The sequence below is a fragment of the Cervus elaphus genome, chromosome 24 (genome assembly GCF_910594005.1).
Source record: "Cervus elaphus chromosome 24, mCerEla1.1, whole genome shotgun sequence".
NCBI lineage: Eukaryota > Metazoa > Chordata > Mammalia > Artiodactyla > Cervidae > Cervus > Cervus elaphus.
In genome coordinates this window covers 18,783,173-18,803,952 of record NC_057838.1, presented here as the reverse complement: position 1 = coordinate 18,803,952, position 20,780 = coordinate 18,783,173, and the positions used below count along the sequence as shown (strand labels likewise).

Sequence of the window (20,780 nt, the reverse complement as noted above, 5' to 3'; positions counted from 1 at the left end):
AAGTAAGTCAGACATAAAGGGCCACCCCGAACTGTTTATTTCTATAACATGGCATTCCAGAAAAGAAACTCCCAGAGATAATATAGACAGAAATCAGATCTGTGATTGCAAGTAATACAGTTTAAGGACAAGGCTGATTACAAAGGCAGAGGAAGAAACTTAAAATCCCACAACTATAGGATGCAATATGGTGCGAAGTATTGTTCTAAGTACTATTCTATCTGCATTAGTTCTATTTTTGGTAATAGTAACAATGGAAACAAACATGTACTCATCTTTCTGTGTTCCTACAATGTTCTGTACCTTTACATGAATTAGCTAGGAAAAGGAGTACATCAAGGCTGTATATTGTCACCCTGCTTATTTAACTTATATGCAGAGTACACGCTGGGCTAGATGAACCACAAGCTGGAATCAAGACTTCTGGGAGAAATATCAACAACCTCAGATATGCAGATGACACCACCCTTACGGCAGACAGCGAAGAAGAACTAAAGAGCCTCTTGATGGAAAGTGAAAGAGGAGGGTGAAAAAGTTGGCTTAAAGCTCAACATTCAGAAAACTAAGATCATGGCATCCAGTCCCATCACTTCATGGCAAATAGATGGGGAAACAGTGGAGACAGTGACAGACTTTATTTTTTGGGACTCCAAAATCACTGCAGATGGCGATTGCAGCCATGAAATTAAAAGATGCTTGGTCCTTGGAAGGAAAGTTATGACCAACCTAGATAGCATATTAAAAAGCAGAGACATTACTTTGTCAAGAAAGGTCCATCTAGTCAAGGCTATGATTTTTTCCAGTAGTCATGTATGGATGTGAGAGTTGGACTATAAAGAAAGCTGAGTGCCAAAGAATTGATGCTTTTGAACTGTGGTGTTGGGGGAGACTCTTGAAAGTCTCTTGGACTGCAAGGAGATCCAACCAGTCCATCCTAAAGGAGATCAGTCCTGGGTGTTCATTGGAAGGACTGATGCTGAAGCTGAAACTCCAATACTTTGGCTATCTGATGCGGAGGGCTGACTCGTTTGAAAAGACCCTGATGCTGGGAAAGATTGAGGGCAGGAAGAGAAGGGGACAACAGAGGATAAGATTGTTGGATGGCACCATCGACACAGGACAGGGGTTTGGGTGGACTCCGGGAATTGGTGATGGACAGGGAGGCCTGGCATGTTGCAGTTCATGGGGTCGCAAAGAGTCAGACACGACTGAGCGACTGAACTGAACTGAAACCATATGAGGTATTTTTTTTTTTTTTTTACTTTGCAACAGGATTTCATTTTTGCTTTATATCCATTACAGTGTTTGAAACCTAAAGAAATAAATTTTCTCCTCAAATGTGGATATGTATATAAGTATCACTTGTCTTTCATTTTATAACTGATGAAATAGACATGCAGGAGGTTTAAACAACTCCAAGTGATAGAACTAGAATTCAAAGAAAGAGGAAGAAGATCTAAGAAAAACAAACAGTGGAACAAACTATATTTGAAACTATAATCAAAGACAGCTTTCCAGAAATAAAAATTAACAATATACTGTGTTGAAAGGGTTTACCATTACCAGGAATATCAACTTGGGGACATTTCTTAGGAAATCTATTAGATTTCAATGCTATATAGGTAAAAACTCATTATTTCTTCAGGAAAAAAAAAGACGTTTCTTATCAAACACATAAAATTAGGTTAACAGTAAGAAGCAAAATGATGACAGTACAACAATTTCAAAAATTTCAAGTAAAGAGCAAATGACCTACACCTTTCTATCTAGCCAAACTCTCACATATGAGACTAGTGATACCATGTATAAAAAAATGTGTAAATGACATTAAAATACAAAATACTATACATTAGTATATAAAATATATTACATACTTAATAATATGTAATACATAACAAAAGCCATATATGAAAACTACAGTGAATATATTCAATGGTGAAAGACAGAAGTTTTTCCTCTATGACCAGGAAGAAGACAAGGATGCCTACTTTCACCAACTCTATTAAACACAGTACTTAAGGCCCACCCAAAGCAATCAGACAAGAAAAATAAATAAAAGGACTCCAACCTGGTTGGAAAGAAATCACCCTTGTTCACAGATACGATCTCATATGGAGAAAGTCCCCTCCACAAAACCTGCCAGAGCTAATAAATGAACTCAGCAGAACAGCAAGATACAAGTCAACACAGGAAAAATAAATAAACCCCACTGCATTTCTATATACTAACAAATAGAAATGCAAGAAGGATATTACAAAAAACTTCCAATAGCATCAAAAAGAATAAAATTAAACTAATGAATTAAAAGACTTGTATGATGAAAACTGTAAAACACTGTTTAAAGAAAACAGAAATGGAAACACCCCATGATTATTCATGGAGTGGAGAATGACAATACTAGCAAAGTGATCTACAGAGTCAATGTAATCCATATCAAAATCACATGCTTTTCTCTTTGCACCCTAAAATTCATATGGAATCTCAAGGGACCCCTAGTAGCCAGAGGAATCCTGAAAAAGAACAGAGGACAAACACCTCCTGATTTTAAAACTTACTACACAGCTAAAGTAATCAGTATGGTGTTGGCATGAAGACACGTATATACTGATAGGTCAATGGAACAAAATAAAAAACTCACAGACAGACTTTTGTATATATGGTCAAATGATTTTCAATAAGGGTGCCAAGTCTTTTCAACGGGGAACCACAGTCCCTTCAGTACAGTGCTGAGCAAACTCGACATCAATGTGCAAAATAATGAAGTTGGACCCTTACCCGCATATACAAAACCTAACTCAAATAGACCTAAATGTTAAACCTAAAACTGTAAAACTTTTAGAAGAAACTACAGGGCAACAGCTTCATGACATGGGATCTGGCAGTACTCTCTTGGATAAGACACTAAAGGCACAGAAATAAAAAATCACAAACTGGACTTCATGAAAAATTCAGTATTTGGTGACTCAAAAGGCAAGATCAACAGAGTGAAAAAGGCAAACTATAGAATGGGAGAAAACATTTGCAAATCATGTATCTTATAAAGGATTAATATTTAAAATGTTTTGAGAACTCCTAAAACTCATCAATCCAAAACCAAACAATCCAATTCAAAAATGGGCAAGGAACTTGAGTAAACATTTCTCCAAAGATACACAAATGGCCATTAACCACATGAAAAGATGCTCAACATGACTGATTAGAAAAATGCAAATCAAAACTATGAGTTATTACCTCAAACATTAAGTAACAAAACAATGTGTTCATGTGGACGTGAAGAAATTAGAAACCGTATGTACTGCTAGTAGGAATGTAAAATAGTACACTTGCTACAGAAAACAATATGGTCGTTTCTCAAAAAATTGCAATAGAACTCACACATGATCTGGCAATTTCACTTCTGGGTATATACCCAAAAGAACTGAAAGCAAGGTCTTTAAGAGATATTTGTATACCCATGTTAGCTAAAACATGGAAGCAACCAAAGTGTCCATCGACAAATGAATGGATAAACAAAAGGTGGTATATAGATACAATGGAATATTATTTTCAGCCATAAAAAAGGAAATTCTGACATATGCCACAGCATGGATGAATCTTGAGGACATTACACTAAGTGAAATAAGCCAGTCACAAAGAGACAAAAACGTATCATTCCACTTATAGGAAATACTTAAGAGCTGTCAAAATCATAGAGACAGAAAGTAGAATGCTGGTGCGTCAGGGGCTGGGGAAAGTTAAAATGGGCAGTTATGGAAAACGATGGTGATGGATGCTGGTGACAACTGTATAACATTATGAATCTACTGAATGCTAAACACTACTGAACTCTACATTTACAAATAGTTAAGATGGTGTATTTTATGTTACATATATTTTACCACAATTTAAAAACACACACAAAAAACCCAAAGCAACAACCATGAGATACCACTTCATACCAGTAGTCAAGTAAAACAAACAAAAAAAAACTAAGGGGAAAAAAAATGTTTTGGTGAGGATCAGGAGAAATTAAAATCCTCATATACTACCAGTGGAAATGTAAAAGGGGGAAACCACTGCGGGAAATAGTCTGGCAATTCCCCCAATTCCACTCTTATGTATATATGGAAGAGAAATGAAAATATGTTTATGTCCACAGAAAAACGAGTACACAAATGTCACTGGCAGTATTACCCATAATAGTTAATATTGAAAACAATTCACTGTCCATCAGCTAATGGATTTTAAACATGTGGTATATATACAATGGGTTGAAAGGGAAATTGTTACTCGCTCAATTGTGTCCAATTCTTTTGAGACCCCATGAACTGTAGCCCGCCAGGCTCCTCTGTCCATGGGATTCTCCAGGCAATAGTGGCGTGGGTTGCCATTCCCTTCTCCAGAGGATCTTCCCAACCTGGGGATCAAACCCAGATCTCCTGTATTGGAGGCAGATTCTTTACAATCTGAGCCATCAGGGAAGCCATACAATACAATTCAATGGGTTATTCAGCCACAAAAAAGAAATACTGATACATGTCAAAAATACCAAAGATTATGCTAAGTGAATGAATTTTTCACGTGGATTTTACCTACATGAAATGTCCAGAATAAGTCGTCTTCAAACAGAAATTAAATTAAAGGAAGAAATAAGGAATGGCGAGGTTCAAGATTTCCTTAGGGGGTATAAAATGTTCTGCAAGTAAACAGAGGATACTAAAAGCCACTGAATTGTACACTTTAGAATGGTTGAAAGTGAATTTATGTCATGAATTTTGTCTCAATTTCTTAAATTTTTAAATGATGAAAGGTAATTAACATGCCAGTTAAGGTACTACTGCAACGGTTCAGACCCAGGCTATTTTTAAAAGAATATAAAAAATAAAAAAAACCATTTGAACAGTAACACTTTTGCATTTCATAAAAGCATGAAAAAATTTTAAACTATGACAAAATGCAAATGACAGTAATACCTTGGTGATGGTTTCTTTACATTAGTTTTCTATGTTTTTAAATTCCCAACAGATAGAATATATTATTTTAAAAATTTATTACAAAAGGTTTCAAACATATAGAAGAGTAGAGAATAACAGCCATCCAGACTTCCAAATGCAAATAAAACATATTTGCTCTGAATGATTTTATTTAAAAAAAGTTTTTAACAGACACAGCTGAACCTCCCCCTTCATACTTCCTTCCTCAGTATCACTCACCCATACTCAAGAATAACCACTATCATAAAGTTGGTATATATGATGGATAAATGCCATATTTTTATACTTTCATTATAAATAAGTATAAACTGACAATATACAATATAGTCTGTACTATTTAAAATTACTGTATGTATTCTACCTCAATTTATTTTTCCACTTGGCATTATACTATCAAGATCCAGCCATACATATTGTCAAAATATATACTTAATATATAAGTTAAACACTACGTATTAGTTAAAAGACCTCAAAAGGTATAGCATACATGTAATGGAAGTACCAGGAGAGGAAAGAAAGGAAAAGAATATTTGAAACAATAAGAACTGATAATTTCCCCTAAATAAAGTCAGAAACCAAACTACAGATTCAGAAAGCTCAAATGTTAAGCAATAAATGCCAAAAGAACCAACCACACCTAGGCATATCTTTTTCAAACTACAGAAAATCAATGACAATGAAAAAAACCCTAAAAGAAGCCAGAGGTAAAGACACCTTAACTCTAGAAGGACAAGGATAACAATCACATGACTTCTCTTCAGAAATCATGCAAGGAAGACAAGATTAGAGTGAAATATGTAAGAACTGAGGAAAGGAAAAAAAAAAAAAATCTAGAAATTTGGGCCTGGTGAAATTATCCTTCAAGACTTTCTCAGATAAATGAAAATTGAGGAAATTTGTTGACAGCAGACTTGTCTTGCAATAAATGCTAGAAGTTCTTTAACAAGAAGGAAAATAACATAGATCTGAATCTAAAGAAAGGAACAGCATCAAAGTCAGAATAAGTGAAGGGAAATTAAAAACTTTTAGTTTTCTTATTCTTTATTGATTCAACAGATAAGTTTACTGAAAATAATAATACCAACAATGTAATCTATTATTTATGTATTACATATGAATGTAATGACAGTAGTGATACAAGGGACTAAAGGGAGGAATTAGCATTATTTTGTTACTATAAAGTACTCACAGTGCCTATAAAGTGGTACATGTAGAGTTCAGATATATTGCAGGTTTAGTTCCAGACCACTACAATAAACTGAATATTGTAGTAAAGCCAGTCATACAAATTTGTTTCCTGGGGCATATAAAAGATATGTTTACACTAAGCTGGAGTCTATTATGAGTTGCTGTTTAGTTGCTAAGTCATGTTTCTTTTGCAATACCATGTACTGTAGCCTGCCAGGCTCCTCTGTCCATGGGATTTCCCACACAAGAATACTGGAGTGGGTTGCCATTTCCTTCTCCAGGGGATCTTCCTGACCCAGGGATCGAACCTGCAACTCCTGCACTGGCAGGTGGATTCTTTAGCACTGAGCCACCTGGAAAGTCCCCAATATTAAGAGTACATTATGTTTAATAGAACAACACATAATATTTTAAAGAATACTTCATTGCTAAAAAATGCTAACCATCATCTGAACCTTTAGAGAGTTATAATCGCTTTGCCATGGTAACATCAAAAATCTGATTACAGATCACTATAACAAATATAATAATGAAATACTGTGAAAAATACTGAAGAGAAATACTGTGAAAAAACTGAAATACTGTGAGAAAAACCAAAATATGACAGACATGAAGTGAGCAAATGTCTAGTGCTGACACTCACTTGATGCAGGGTTGCCACAAACCTTCAATTTGTAAAAATGCAGTATTTGTGAAGTGCATTAAAACAAGGTATGCCTGCATAGTATTCTTTGAAAGTGAACTTGAATCAGCTGTGTATGTCTGCTGCAAAGTCCATGGCAACCACTATAAACAGTTTAAAAAAGCATAACTGATGTGCCAGAAACCAGAGGGAAAGCAGAACACATGAAATGCACAGTTCAAACCACAAAAGGCAGAAAAAGAACAGAGAACAAAAGTGAAACAAGAACAAGAGTACCAAACAGAAAACAGTAACGTATGTGGTAAATATTAAACCAACTATAGTCAAGAATCACTTTGAATGTCAATGGTCTAAATGCACAAATTAAAAAACAAATTGTCAGCGTGCATCAAAAACCAAGACCCAACTATACGTTGTCTATAAGAAACCCACTTTGAATATAAAGATACAGGGCCTTACCTGGTGGTCCAGTGGTTAAAAATTCACCTGTCAATGCAGGGGAAACACGTTCAACCCCTGGGTTTAGGAACTACGATCCAACTGAGCCCAAGTGCCACAACCACTGAAGCCTGCCCATCCTAGATCTCGTGCTCTACAAGAAGTCCATGCACCACAACTAAAGAAAGCCCACATGCAGCAATGAAGAGTAGCATGTGCCACAATGGAGACACAGTGCAGCCAAAAATGAATAATTTTTTTAAAGATTTAAAAAATTTTGAAGTATATATAAAGATACTTACATTCACAGCACATCATGCAAAATGTTGGGCTGAATGAAGCAGAAGTTGGAATCAAGATTGCCAGGAGAAATATCAATAACCTCAGATATGCAGATGACACCACCCTTATGGCAGAAAGAAAAGAACTAAAGAGCTTCTTGATGAAAGTGAAAGAGGAGAGTGAAAAAGCTGGCTTAAAACTCAACATTCAGAAAACTAAGATCATGGCATCCGGTCCCATCACTTCATGGCAAATAGATGGGGAAACAATGGAAACAGTGACAGACTTTATTTTCTTGGGCTCAAAAATCACTCAGATGGTGACTGCAGCCATGAAATTAAGACGCTTGCTTCTTGGAAGAAAAGCTATGACCAACCTAGACAGCACATTAAAAAGCAGAGACATTACTTTGCTGACAAAGGTCCATCTAGTCAAAGCTATGGTTTTTCCAGTAGTCATTATGGATGTGAGAGTTGGACTATAAAGAAAGCTGAGCACTGAAGAATTGATGCTTTTGAACTGTGGTGTTAGAGAAGACTCTTGTGAGTCCCTTGGACTGCAAGGAGATTAAACCAGTCAATCCTAAAGGAAATCAATCCTAAGTATTAACTGGAAAAAATGATACTGAAGCTGAAGCTCTAATCCTTTGGCCACCTGATGCAAAGAACTGACTCACCAGAAAAAACCCTGATGCTGGGAAAGATTGAAGGCAGGAGGAGAAGGGGACGACAGAGGACAAGATGGTTGGATGGCATCACCAACTCAATGGACATGAGTTTAAGCAAGCTCTGGGACTTGGTGATGGACAGGGAGGCCTGGTGTACTGCAGTCCATGGGGTTGCAGAGAGTTGGATGATTGAGTGAACTCAACTGATAAAGATACATATAATAAAAGCCTACCTCAAAGCAAGGAAAGCTATCAGAGATCAAGAAGTGCATTATATAATGATAAAGGGATTAATTCTCAAAGACAGCTAAACAATCCTTCAAGTGTACGTGTCTAACAACAGAGTGTCAAACTTCATGAGGAAAAACCAATAGAGCCACAAGCATAAATAGATAAAACCACTATCATAATTGGAGACGTAAAACCCTTCTCTCAGACAGATGGATCTAGCAGGTAGAAAATCAGTAAGGAGCTGAATCAGTAATCAGTAAGAGCTAAAACTCAACACTACCACCAATCAACTGGATACTGGCTATGGTGGACATCTAAAGACACATTCATCCAGTAATAGAAGAATACATATTCTTCTCAAGCCAGCATGGAATATTCACCAAGATAAACAACATCTGGGCCATAAAACACATCCTAACAAATTTAAAAGAATAAAAGTTATATAATATGTATTCTCAGTCCACGATGGAATCAAACAAAAAATCACTAATAGAAAAATAACTAGAAAGTCTCAAAATACATGGAGGTTAAACAACACACCTTTAAATAAGCACATTCAAATATAAAAAACCTCAAGAGAAATTTCAAAACAGCGCTAAATAAAAACAGAAACACAACTGATCAAAATTTATGGGATGCAGCAAAAAGCAGGGCTAGTGTGGAAATTTATAGCACTGAATGTAAACAATAGAAAAGATAGATCTAAGACAATTATCTAAATTTCCACCTTAGGAACCTAGAAAAAGAAGGGCAATATAAATCCAAAGAAAGCAGAATTAAAAACCAGGGCAGAAATCAATGAAACTGAAAACAGGAAATTTATAAAGAAAATCAATAAGACCAAAAACTGGTTCTTTGAAAGCCGAACAAAAATCAATAAACCTCTAGGCCAGGCTAACTAAGAAAAAAGGAAGACACAAATACTAATATTGGAAATGGAAGAAGGAACATCACTACAGATCCCCTGGACATTCACTGAAAGGATAATAAAGAAATACACGGAACATCTCTATATCCAAAAACTTGATAACCTAAATGAAATGAACCAATTTCTTGAAAAGACAAAATCTGCTAATACTCAAACAAAAAGAAACAGAAAATCTGATTAGGTCTCTGTTAAAGAAATGGAATAAATAAATAAATAATAACCTTCCAAAACAGGAAAGCACCAGGCCAAGGGGGAGTTCACTCATGAATTCTACCAAATGATTAAAAATAAATAAATAAAAATGACAACAATTCTCTGCAATCTCTTTCTGGAAACAGAAGCAGAGGAAATACTTCCTAACTCATTCTACAAGGCCAATACTGAACCAATACTAAAACCAAAGACTTATATAAGAAAACTACAGACCATTATCTCTCTCATTAGATACAAAATCCTCAACAAGATATTAGGAAATCACGTCTAACAAGGTATGTTAAGAATTATATAGCATGATCAAGTGAGGTTTATCCCAGGTATGAAATACCGGTTCAACATTTGAAAATAATGTATTCATGACATCAAAAGGTCAAAGAATTTACAAGGAGTTACAACTATATGTAACTATAATTGACCCTTGAACAAGTAATTACCTTGAACAGTGATTACCTCCTTGGCATAAAAAAATCCACATATAACCTTATAGTAGGGCCCTTACATAATCCTTGGGTCCAGATCTATGGAGTCAACCAAACTGTGAAGTACTGTAGTATGTATTTAATAGAAAACTGTATGTATAAATGGATACGCATAGTTCAAACCTGTGTTGTTCAAGGATCAATCATGTATCAGTAGAGAAAAAGCATTTGACAAAACAACATCCACTCATGATACTCTCTCAACAAACTATAAAGTGGATCTCTTCTTCAACTTGATAAATAAGATCTATCAAAAAAAAACCTATAACCAACATGTTTAATAGTGAGAAACTCAAAGCTTTCCCACTAAGAAAAGGAACAAGGTGAGGATCATCTTACTACTCCTCTTCAACATCATACTGGAAGTACTAGTTAATACAACAAGACAAGAAAAAGAAACAGAAGGTATACAGATAGGGAAAGAAGAAATAACTTTGCAACCGTAAAATAATGCAAATTTCACACACAGAATTCAACATCCTAAGCCACTGAACCACACTTCAGCTTTCTTAAGTATTTTTGACCTCTCTCCCCACTAGTAAAGAAACAACAAAAAAATCAATAGCTTATTTTCCGATAGCCTCTTTTACTGGAGCTGTGACTTATTTGTCATGAACAGTAACAGTTTTTTGCATGCAACTATAATGACAACTTTCAGTAGAAAGTTTATGGGAATTAATGATAATAAAACATCAAGTGTTACTTACCCACAAGTAATATGTGAACTGAAGTGCAAAAATAGCAATGCCTTCGTTATCAAAGGATCCAGCTACTGACCGAGAAATGTAACCTGGTACAATAGCAATAAAGCAAGCAGCTAAAAGTCCTGCTCCTTGGTTCCAAAGTTCTCTGGTAAGCAGGAAAGTAGATATAGATGTAAGGCCGCTAAAAGTTGGTGCAAGGAACACACATACATCTCTTATGTGAACTGTTATGTTCAATGTATTTAAAATCCAATGGATAAGGCCAGCTGTTATCATCAACCCTGGGTAAACCTATGGAAAAAAAAAAAAGGAAAATTTAATTACAAATATAAGGAGGTAGCTGAAAACACTAAGCTCTTTATTATTACATAATTAGGTTGAGAATAAGCTCTCACAACAGTTTGCCTTCTTTACCTACTACAAAATTAAATGTTCTTTTTCAACCGGACACAAAAAATTCTCATATGCAGAGATATATATTTAAGCAAAAGAAGAAAGAACAGACTGAATGAAGGATTACAAGTGAAGATGTTTTAACAATGGAACACTGGGTAACTTTATAATTGTCCCCACTAACTCTTTCACTATAAACAGGGTTCTATATCTAGCACATCCTTAAGTATGGGGTTTTAACAATTTTGTCCATACTTGTGTTTAAGGGATTGAGAAATAAACAGAAGATGAAAAAAAGTTATGTGCAGTTATTATTTAAGTGATATTTATAAATGATTCCTTCCTCCCTTCAAGGTCAAGATCTGGAAAGTGAACAATTCTAGCTAGGATGAGGAGGACTAGTTAGTGAATTCAAATATAATATTTTGGAATTCCTCGAAGGTTGACATTTTTACACTTCTTAAAATACTTAACAATGGAAAGCAAATAAACTAGAATAGGCCCAGTTAACAGCTGTACTCTTCAACCTCTCCCCAAAGGAGGAACATGAAACATTTAAGATTCAACAAACAATAAACAGGACATTACTTCTGAGCTATTTGTGATTAAAATGTGTATTTACACTTTCATCATTAGCTACATCCTAAAAGATTTTTTCTTTCTCCATCACTGAAACTACAAAGAATGTTATAAATTTACTTTCTGAGCCATACTATTGAAGATTGCAAACTTTCCATGGTCTTTAAACCCACTCCTTTGCTTTTTCTCCATAGCACTTATCACCACTTCACATAGTATTTATTTTACTTATTTACTTACTGTCTATTAAGTAAATACCCTTGGGGACTTTCCTGGTGATCCAGTGGTTAAGAGTTCGCACTTCCAATGCAGGGAGCATGGGTTCAATCCCTGGTTGGGCAACTAAGATCCCACATGCTGCACAGCATGTCCAAAAATAAATAAATAAATAAACACTCTCACAGAATACAAGCTCCAGAATAACAAGAAAAATTTCCCCAGCATCCAAATAACAATGATAGGCATAAAATAGATGCACATTATCTACTGAATGCATGGAAGGAGAGTGGGGTAAGGAAAGGGGAAAAAGTATGGTAATCATCACCATTCTTAAAAATTAAAATTTTGCTCCATTACATATACAATACCAGGTCCCAAGTGAACAGTTTTGCTGGAAATATTTTTTTTAAATGGAAATAAATCTGAAAGTATCTAAATATGGTAGATTGAACTGACATACAAAATAATACATAGAAGTAGTAGATGAAAAGATCAAGGTATTCTAGACAAACAAAACCACTCAACAACAAAAAAAGCATGTTTAACCTTAAAAGAAAGAGAACCTGGAAGGGAATCCTTTAGGTTCCAAACATAAAGAAGCATTTCAAACTAGGGACTGATGCCACAGAAGTCTTAAAAAACAAACAAAAAAACCACTCGAGGCCCTAATATATACTTTAGGTACTTGAGGTGGTTGGGGGATAGTTATTGCTCACCACTGAGATTAAAGAAAAGGCCTAAATCCCAGCACAAACCCAGGGCCTGTTTATGAAACTAGATGAATTCTACCCATCCATCAAATGAAACAGTAAGCAACTTCTGCCTTACTTTCAAATCTTTCGATAAGAAATAACTCATTCACCACATGGGTGAGGTAGGGGTTCCACATTTATACATGCAAGCTGAGTCACTAAGTCATGTCCAACTCTTTGCAACCCCACGGAATGTAGCCCACCAGGCTCCTCTGTCCGTGGGATTCTCCAGGCAAGAATACTGGAGTGGATTGCCATCTGCTTCTCCAGGGGACCTTCCCAACCCAGGGATCCAACCCTTATCTCCTATACTGGCAGGAGGGTTCTTTACCACTGAGTCACCAGGGAAGCCCTCTCCACATTTATACCAACTTCACATATAAGAAACTTAGACTGAGAAACCACCTCTAAAACAGTCCTAAACTTCTGAGGGCTCCAGCAAAAGAAAGTGAAAAAGATTATTTTAAGGATGGTCCCAAATACCAGGACACCAGGAATCTCAGAAAACCAGCCTTCACTGAGGGTGAATTCAAGATAAAAAGTTATAAACATACCAGGAAATAAACTATAGTAATCAAAGATTAGTACAATAAAAGACATGACAGCATTCACAGCACAAGCAGTACAGATAATATAGTCATCTACCACATCTTTCACCATTCAATACCTTTCTAATCAACCTCAGAGGCTATCATGACTATTCTTCTGTATCATTATCCCTATTTACAAAGATAAAAAGTTGTCCCAGATTATAAATATAACATCTCACTATCATGGAGAACATATTCCTTCCAAACGAAGAGGGAACATTTATAAAATTTGGTATTATCTTGGGGCCACAAATCATGTCTCAATAAATTTCAAAGGATTAAAATTACAGAATTTATTTTCTAACATTAATATATTTGAAGTAAAAAGCAAAATAAGATGATGAGGAAATTCTCTTATATTTAAAAGTTAAATACAGTCCTAAGTAACTCATGAATCAGAGAAAATTATAACAGAAATTAAAATACATTTTGACTTGAATGATAATGAAAACACTACATATCAAAACTTAAGCAATGTAGCTAGAACAGTGATCAAGAGGCAATTTGGAGCTCCAAAACAATTAGTAACATAGAAAACTTGAAAATTATTGAGCAAACTATATCAGGAAACTAGATAAAAATATCAAACTCAAGAAAGTAGGAGGAAGGAAACAAATGGAAGTTAACACAAGACAAATATTTAATAATCAACAAAGTTTCTTTCGCTTAAAAAATCTACTAAAATTGATAAACCTCATCAAGAAAAAAATATTAAATGTATATGTTTCTCCAGTAGGTGCCTTGTCTTTCATTTTCTCTCAAGCCATTCTCCTTACATCCCAAATCCTAAAAACATTTTCCTTTCTATCATCTTCTGGACATTATAATTTCCCATAAATTATGAACAGTACCTAATCTACCTGGAGTAATTTGAGACAGATTTAGGACCTCAAAAATTAGAATTATCTGATTGTTCTACATTTCTATTTCCTTCCAAAATGTTTTTTCAATAAAGCTTCTATAGAACAAAACAAAAACACAAGTAACCTGAACTTAAGAGTGTGACAAGAGCTTCTCCTCCTAACCTCCACCACTTGTCAGAAATAATGGCTAGTATGAGATAACCCCAAAACAGGCTAGGAGGTGGGGGTGTGTGAAGAAGGGTATCAAAAAAAGAGATTTAACAAATTAAATAACAGATAATTAGTCACAGAAAATGTATCAGTTAACTATATAAAACTTTTAAGAACTGCCATCACCTTGGTGATGAATGATTTACTCAAATCACTGAAAAAGTTTAAGATTAACATGAGTAACTGCATATATACTTACAGTACCACCTACTATTCTTCCTAGTGGATACCATGCTCTTTCATCAAACCAATTTAAAAATTCATAAAACCCATGAGACGCAAGATGATGTGTTGATCTATAGTTAAACCTAGAGAAAATAGGAAAAAAAGAAATGTTATAAAACTTGGTTTACTAAAAATAAATAGCTCTAGCTTTCTAATACTATATTTTATATTTAACTCTTTATACATAAATCTATGGCTATATAAATATATCTTTCCTAACAATTTTCCTCAAACCTGAAGAACAGATTATTTTCTAAGAAATTGGCTTATACCTCTAAAAATAACTAAAAACAGAGCACAGTCTCACCCCCAAAAACAAGTCTACAAAACTAGTAATGATCAAATTAACATTTGGCCATTGCTTGGGGTACAGATGGTACATAGCTATGCATCTGAACAAAAAAATGTGACGGTACATAAAATTTACCAAATCTTCAAAGATGTCAATGACTCTCAAATGATTAAAAACCACTAACAGAATACAGCACCAAAATGAGGCTTGTATATTCAATATGACTGCTTTCAATTCCTGCTTATTTAACTTATATGCAGAAGACAGCATGCAAAATGCTTGGCTGGATGAATCACAAGCTGGAATCAAGATTGCCAGGAGAAGTATCAACAACTTCAGATATGCAGATGACACCATTCTAATGGAAGAAAGTGAAGAGGAACTAAAAAGTCTCTTGATGAGGGTCAAAGAGGAGAGTGGGAAAAAGCTGGCTTAAAACTCTACATTCAAAAAACTAACATCATGGCATATGCTCCCATGGCAAACAAACGGGGGAAAAGTGATTTCGGTGATGGATTTTATATTCTCAGGCTCCAAAATAACTGTGGATGGTGACTGCAGTCACAAAATTAAAAGATGCAAGCCTGCTCCTTGGAAAGAAAGCTATGACAAACCTAGACAGGTATTAAAAAAGCAGAGACAGTACTTTATTGATAAAGGTCTGTATGGTTAAAGCTATGGTTTTTCCAGGTAGTCAGGTATGAATGTATAGGAGAATTGAATCATAAAGAAGGCTGAGCACCAAAGAATTGGTGCTTTTGACTTGTGGTGCTGGAGAAGACTCTTGAGAGTCCCGTGGGATCAAATCAGACAATACTAAAGGAAATTAACCCTGAATATTTATTGGAAGAATAGACATTGAAGCTCCAATTCCTTGGCCACCGGATGTGAAGAACTGACTCATTGGAAAAGACCTTGATGCTGGGAAAGACTGAAAGCAAAAGGAGAAGGGCAGCAGAGAATGAGATGGTTACATAGCATCACCAACTCAATGCACATCAATGCGAGTAAATTCCAGGAGATAGTGAAGGACAAGGAAGCCTGGCATGCTGCAGTCCATAGGGTCGCAAAGAATTGGACACGAGTTAGCGACTGAACAACTATAACTCTAAAAATCACAGAAACAAAGAGTTAAGTTATAAATAACCATGAGAGATGAACAGTAACTGTACTGTGAAATAAGAACATGACCTTAACAAATGAGAATTTTGATCAATGAAAGACAAAATAACAAAGAACAAGAAATGAGATGGAAGAAGCCACAATCCAAACTGCAACCTGAAGTAACTGCAAACTATGGTGTGTGTGTGTGTACATGTGTGCAGCTTGGGTGTTGGAAGGGGGAGAGTTGAAAAGGCTATATTCAGGATGGTTCATGTTTAATATAAAGTTGCTGAGGGAGGGAGAGAGGCAAGAGAAAATCCTGCATCAACCTCAGGGTAATGAGCAATAGGCACTGCTAGGCAGGTGGATGCCCTTAGACGACCATTGCCAAGCAAGGAAGTGGGCCTCAGCAGTATCTCCAACACACATAGCCAAGTAATTCAAAGAGTGGAACAATGCTTTCCAGATGAATAGTAAATCCTCATATCCAAAATCAGCTTGATATATCCTTCCCAACAGCAAGTCACGACTTTCCAACACACGATCACTAGAAACAAAATGCTGTAATATTTTAAGACAGACTTGATCTAATACAAAATAAGCACACATCCAAAAATCAAACATGAGAAAAATAAGCAATATGAAAACTAAGCATCGAAATCAACCAACGGAAGAACTAACACCAACAGACATAAGAATAACTTCAGAAGTAAGATAAGCCACACAGCCTGAAAGGAAGTGTAACCAAGAAGTTTAGAGTACAAGTGTTAGAAACATACTGCCTGGGTTTGGATATCCTGCTTCCATACCTACTAGCTATATGACCTTGGCTGGGCAAATGACTTATACTCTCTGTGGTCTAGTTTCTTCCTCTGTCAAAAAAAAAAAAAAGGAGTAACAATTGTACCTCTGTCAATAAGGTGGCTTTGATAAATAAACAATATTATGTCCCTAAAGCACCCAGAGGCTACTGCTACTATTACTGTGAAATAAAGTAAGGTAAAAGCACTATTTGAGTTTTTGAATGTCAAATTAAAAATAAGCTAAATATTAAAAAGGTTAAAGATGCAAAGCAAATTAGTAACAAGACAAAAAGTGTCTTGAGAGGTGGCATTTGAAAAGATGGCACAGTAGGTGATAGCAGTCTTCATACCCCCCCAAAAAAATAACAGACAGCTATCTACAAAGGAAAATATTTAGGGAAGCTCAAGTAGAACTGAGATCCTACAGCAGCACAATGAAGCAAAAGATGGAGAGCAACCACACAGACGGAAGATCACTAGGGTGACAGGCTTAGCTGAGACATCTAGAGACAACCAGGATCAACGAAGGGTGGAGGCCATCAGTACCAGCCACGTGGCAGGTACCCCTGCACTCCCCGTGGTCTGCTCTGTGGTGGACCCAGGCAGGCTTTTTGACTGGGGACAACAGCACCCATGAGAGCTTTCATAAAGGAGGACCCCGTAAGTATTCATCAGAGCAGACCTCAGTGGCCTGCTCTGCAGAGGACAACAGCTTTCACCGAAAGTCATCACTGCCACAGGGCCCCTGGAGAGGGAGACGCTGCTATGCCCTCAACAAGAAAGATTTGCTGCTGCACTGCCCCAGACTAGGGCTACCACGGGCTCACAAATACTCTCGAACCCCAGAACCACTGTTAAGTGCTTACACTTCAGATTCCAGCTCTGCAGCCGCCTGAGCTCCAGACCCCGGCTCCATGCGTGGCTCGACAAGTGCCCATGCTCCGGGCCCCAGATCTGCAGCTGAGCCACGACTGCCTGTGCTCTAGCTCCCAGCTCCACGGTGACTCCACACACATTAGCCAGTAACACCACAATTAGGAGGACACCGGTGAGCTGGGCCAGGTGCCAAGAAAGATTTCCTTGGCCACAACAACTCACCATGGGAGAAACAAAGATCAGAAGGTCCCCAGTAGCCCTTACAGCCCACATGGACACTTGCAGCCTTGGCCATTGAGAACCTCCGCAGTCTGCAGTCTTCATTTAAACTCAGCTGTTAGAATGCAGGAGGACTACACCCCTGGATCTTCCCCAGGGTAAGAACTGCTAGTCTATCCAGCCATCACTCTTGCACTTACCCACAGGTGAAGGTCTTTCCCCACCAAAATTATTTCATAAAATGGGCAGACATAAAGGTGGCTCAGATGGTAAAGAATCCTCCTGCAATACAGGAGATGCAGGTTCAATCCCTGGGTTGGGAAGATCCCCTGGAGAAGCGAATGACAACCCACTCCAGTATTCTTTCCTGGAGAAGCCCATGGACAGAGGAGCCTGGTAGGCTACCGTCCATGGGGTCAAAAAGAGTTGGACACGACTGAGTGACTAACACACTACACAAAAGTAAGGCTACAAGAAATGTTTAAAGAAAAAAAAAAAACAAGAAAACATGAGAACGCCAAAGGAACACAATTATTTTTCAGTAACTGACCACAGAGTAATAGATCTATTTCTCAATGAAGACTTCAAAGTAATTGTTTTAAGGAAGCTCAGCAAGCTACCAGAGAAGCCAGATAGACAACTCAACAAATCAGGAAAATACACATGAACAGAATAAGAATTTCAACAGAGACAGGTGGAGAGAGAGATGGGAGGGGGGATCGGGATGGGGAATAAGTGTAAATCTATGGCTGATTCATATCAATGTATGACAAAACCCACTGAAATGTTGTGAAGTAATTAGCCTCCAACTAATAAAAAAAAATAAATAAATTAAAAAAAAAAAAACAAACCAAAGAGAAGTATTGGAGCTAATTAACAAAATGAAAAAGAAAATGCAGTAGAGAACATTAATTGTAGACTTGAACTAGCAGAAGAATCTGAAAAACAGAAGAAAGGTTACTTGAAATTATCAAAGCAAAGGAAAAGAAAAGCAAGTAAAAAATAGCCTACATCAACTATAGGCCATCATCAAGGGTAATGATTGCATTATAGGAGTTCTAGAAGGAGAGATAGGGGTAGGGAGGTTATTTAAAGAAATAATGGCTTAAACCTTCCCAAATCTGGGGAGAGAAATTGAATCATCCCGGCATGTGGTGTTCACATGCCCCAATACATATTCAACTCACACAGGACTTCACTGAGAGATAATCTAATAAAACTATCAAAAATCAAAGACAAAGAGAGAACTCAGAAAGCAAGAGGAAAGAAACTCATACATGAGACCCCACATAAGGCTACCAGATTTCTCAGTAGAAACCTTGCACCAGAATAAGGTATACAGATTCAAAGTGCTAGAAGAAAAAAACCTGCCAACTAAGAATACTCAGCAAAGCTAACCATCAGGAAAAAAATTCCCAAACTAAAAAAAGAGAGTGAGAAAGAAAATTTGCAGGAGTTCACCACTACCAGACCTGCTTTATAAGAAATGTTAAAGGGAGTTCTACAAGCTGAAATGAAAGGACAGTAATTAGTAACTTAAAAACATACAGTATAAACTCACTGGTAAGATATGGACATAAGCAAATTCAGAATATTCTAGTACTGTAATGGTGTGTAAATCACTTAACTAGTATAAAGGCTGAAAGACAAAAACAAAAATATCTTCAGTTTCAATAACTTGTTAAATACAAAACATAAAAAGACTGATATAACGGCTTAAAGTCGACTGTTATGTTTTATTTAAACCTCAGGGTAGTCACAAAGCAAAAACTTACAGTAGATACAAAAAGAAAGAATACCACGAAGGAAAACTATCAAATCACAGAGGAAGATAGCAAGAGAAGAGAGGAACAAAAGAACTACAAAACAATCATGAACAATTAACAAGATGGCAGTAGTTAAGTCTTTCAGTCAGTCAGTTCCATTGCTCAGTCGTGTCCGACTCTTCGCGACCCCATGAAACGCAGCACGCCAGGCCTCCCTGTCCATCACAAACTCCCAGAGTTTACTCAAACTCATGCCCATTGAGTTGGTGATGCCATCCAGCCATCTCATCCTCTGTCGTCCCCTTCTCCTCCTGCCCCCAATCCCTCCCAGCATCAGGGTCTTCTCCAATGAGTCAACTCTTTGCATGAGGTAGCCAAAGTACTGGTTTCAGCTTCAGCATCAGTCCTTCCAATGAACACCCAGGACTGATCTCCAACCATCTCTACCTATGAATAATTATTTTCAATGGAAACAGATTAAATACACTAATCATAGAGTAAGTAAATATATTAAAAATACAATACCCAAACATATGCTAATAGTAACTCACTTCAGCTTTACAGACACACACAGCCTGAAAGTGAAGAGATGGGAAAAGATATTCTATACAAATGGAAAGCAGAAGAGACCAAGATTGGCTATACTTTTATCAGACCAAAAAAACCCCAAAATTGTAACAGAGATAAAAGGTCATTCATTATGTAATGATAAAGGAATCAATTCATCAAGATATAACAACTGAAATAGATAGCAATATAATAATAGTAGTGGGCTTTAATACCCTACTTTCAAAGAAGAGATGAGAAGGAGAATATAAAGGAGGAAATAGTGGACTTGAACTACACTTTAGACCAAATGAATCTAATAGAAAACATTCCATTTAACAGTAGAACATACAGTCTTCTCAAGTGCACAGATAATATTCTCCAGGATACTTCGTATCAGTTCAGTCGCTCAGTCGTGTCCTACTCTTTGCGACCCCATGGACTGCAGCACGCCAGGCCTCCCTGCCCATCGCCAACTCCTAGAGTTTACTCAAACTCATGGTCCATTGAGTCAGTGATGCCATCCAACCATCTCATCCTCTGTCCTCCCCTTCTCCTCCTGCCTTCAATCTGTCCAAGCATCAGGGTCTTTAC

General features: G+C 36.7%; 1 protein-coding gene across 1 annotated transcript in view; it reads right to left on the bottom strand.

The window, feature by feature from the left end:
• The window catches only part of STT3B (STT3 oligosaccharyltransferase complex catalytic subunit B), a 102,830-nt gene that overhangs the window by 35,772 nt on the left and 46,278 nt on the right, over positions 1-20,780 (bottom strand). The window contains exons 2-3 of the mRNA XM_043885480.1: positions 14,555-14,663; positions 10,753-11,040 (exon numbers count right to left, since the gene is read on the bottom strand). Of these exons, the coding sequence (XP_043741415.1) occupies positions 10,753-11,040; positions 14,555-14,663 (397 nt within the window). The remainder of the gene's footprint in view (positions 1-10,752; positions 11,041-14,554; positions 14,664-20,780) is intronic.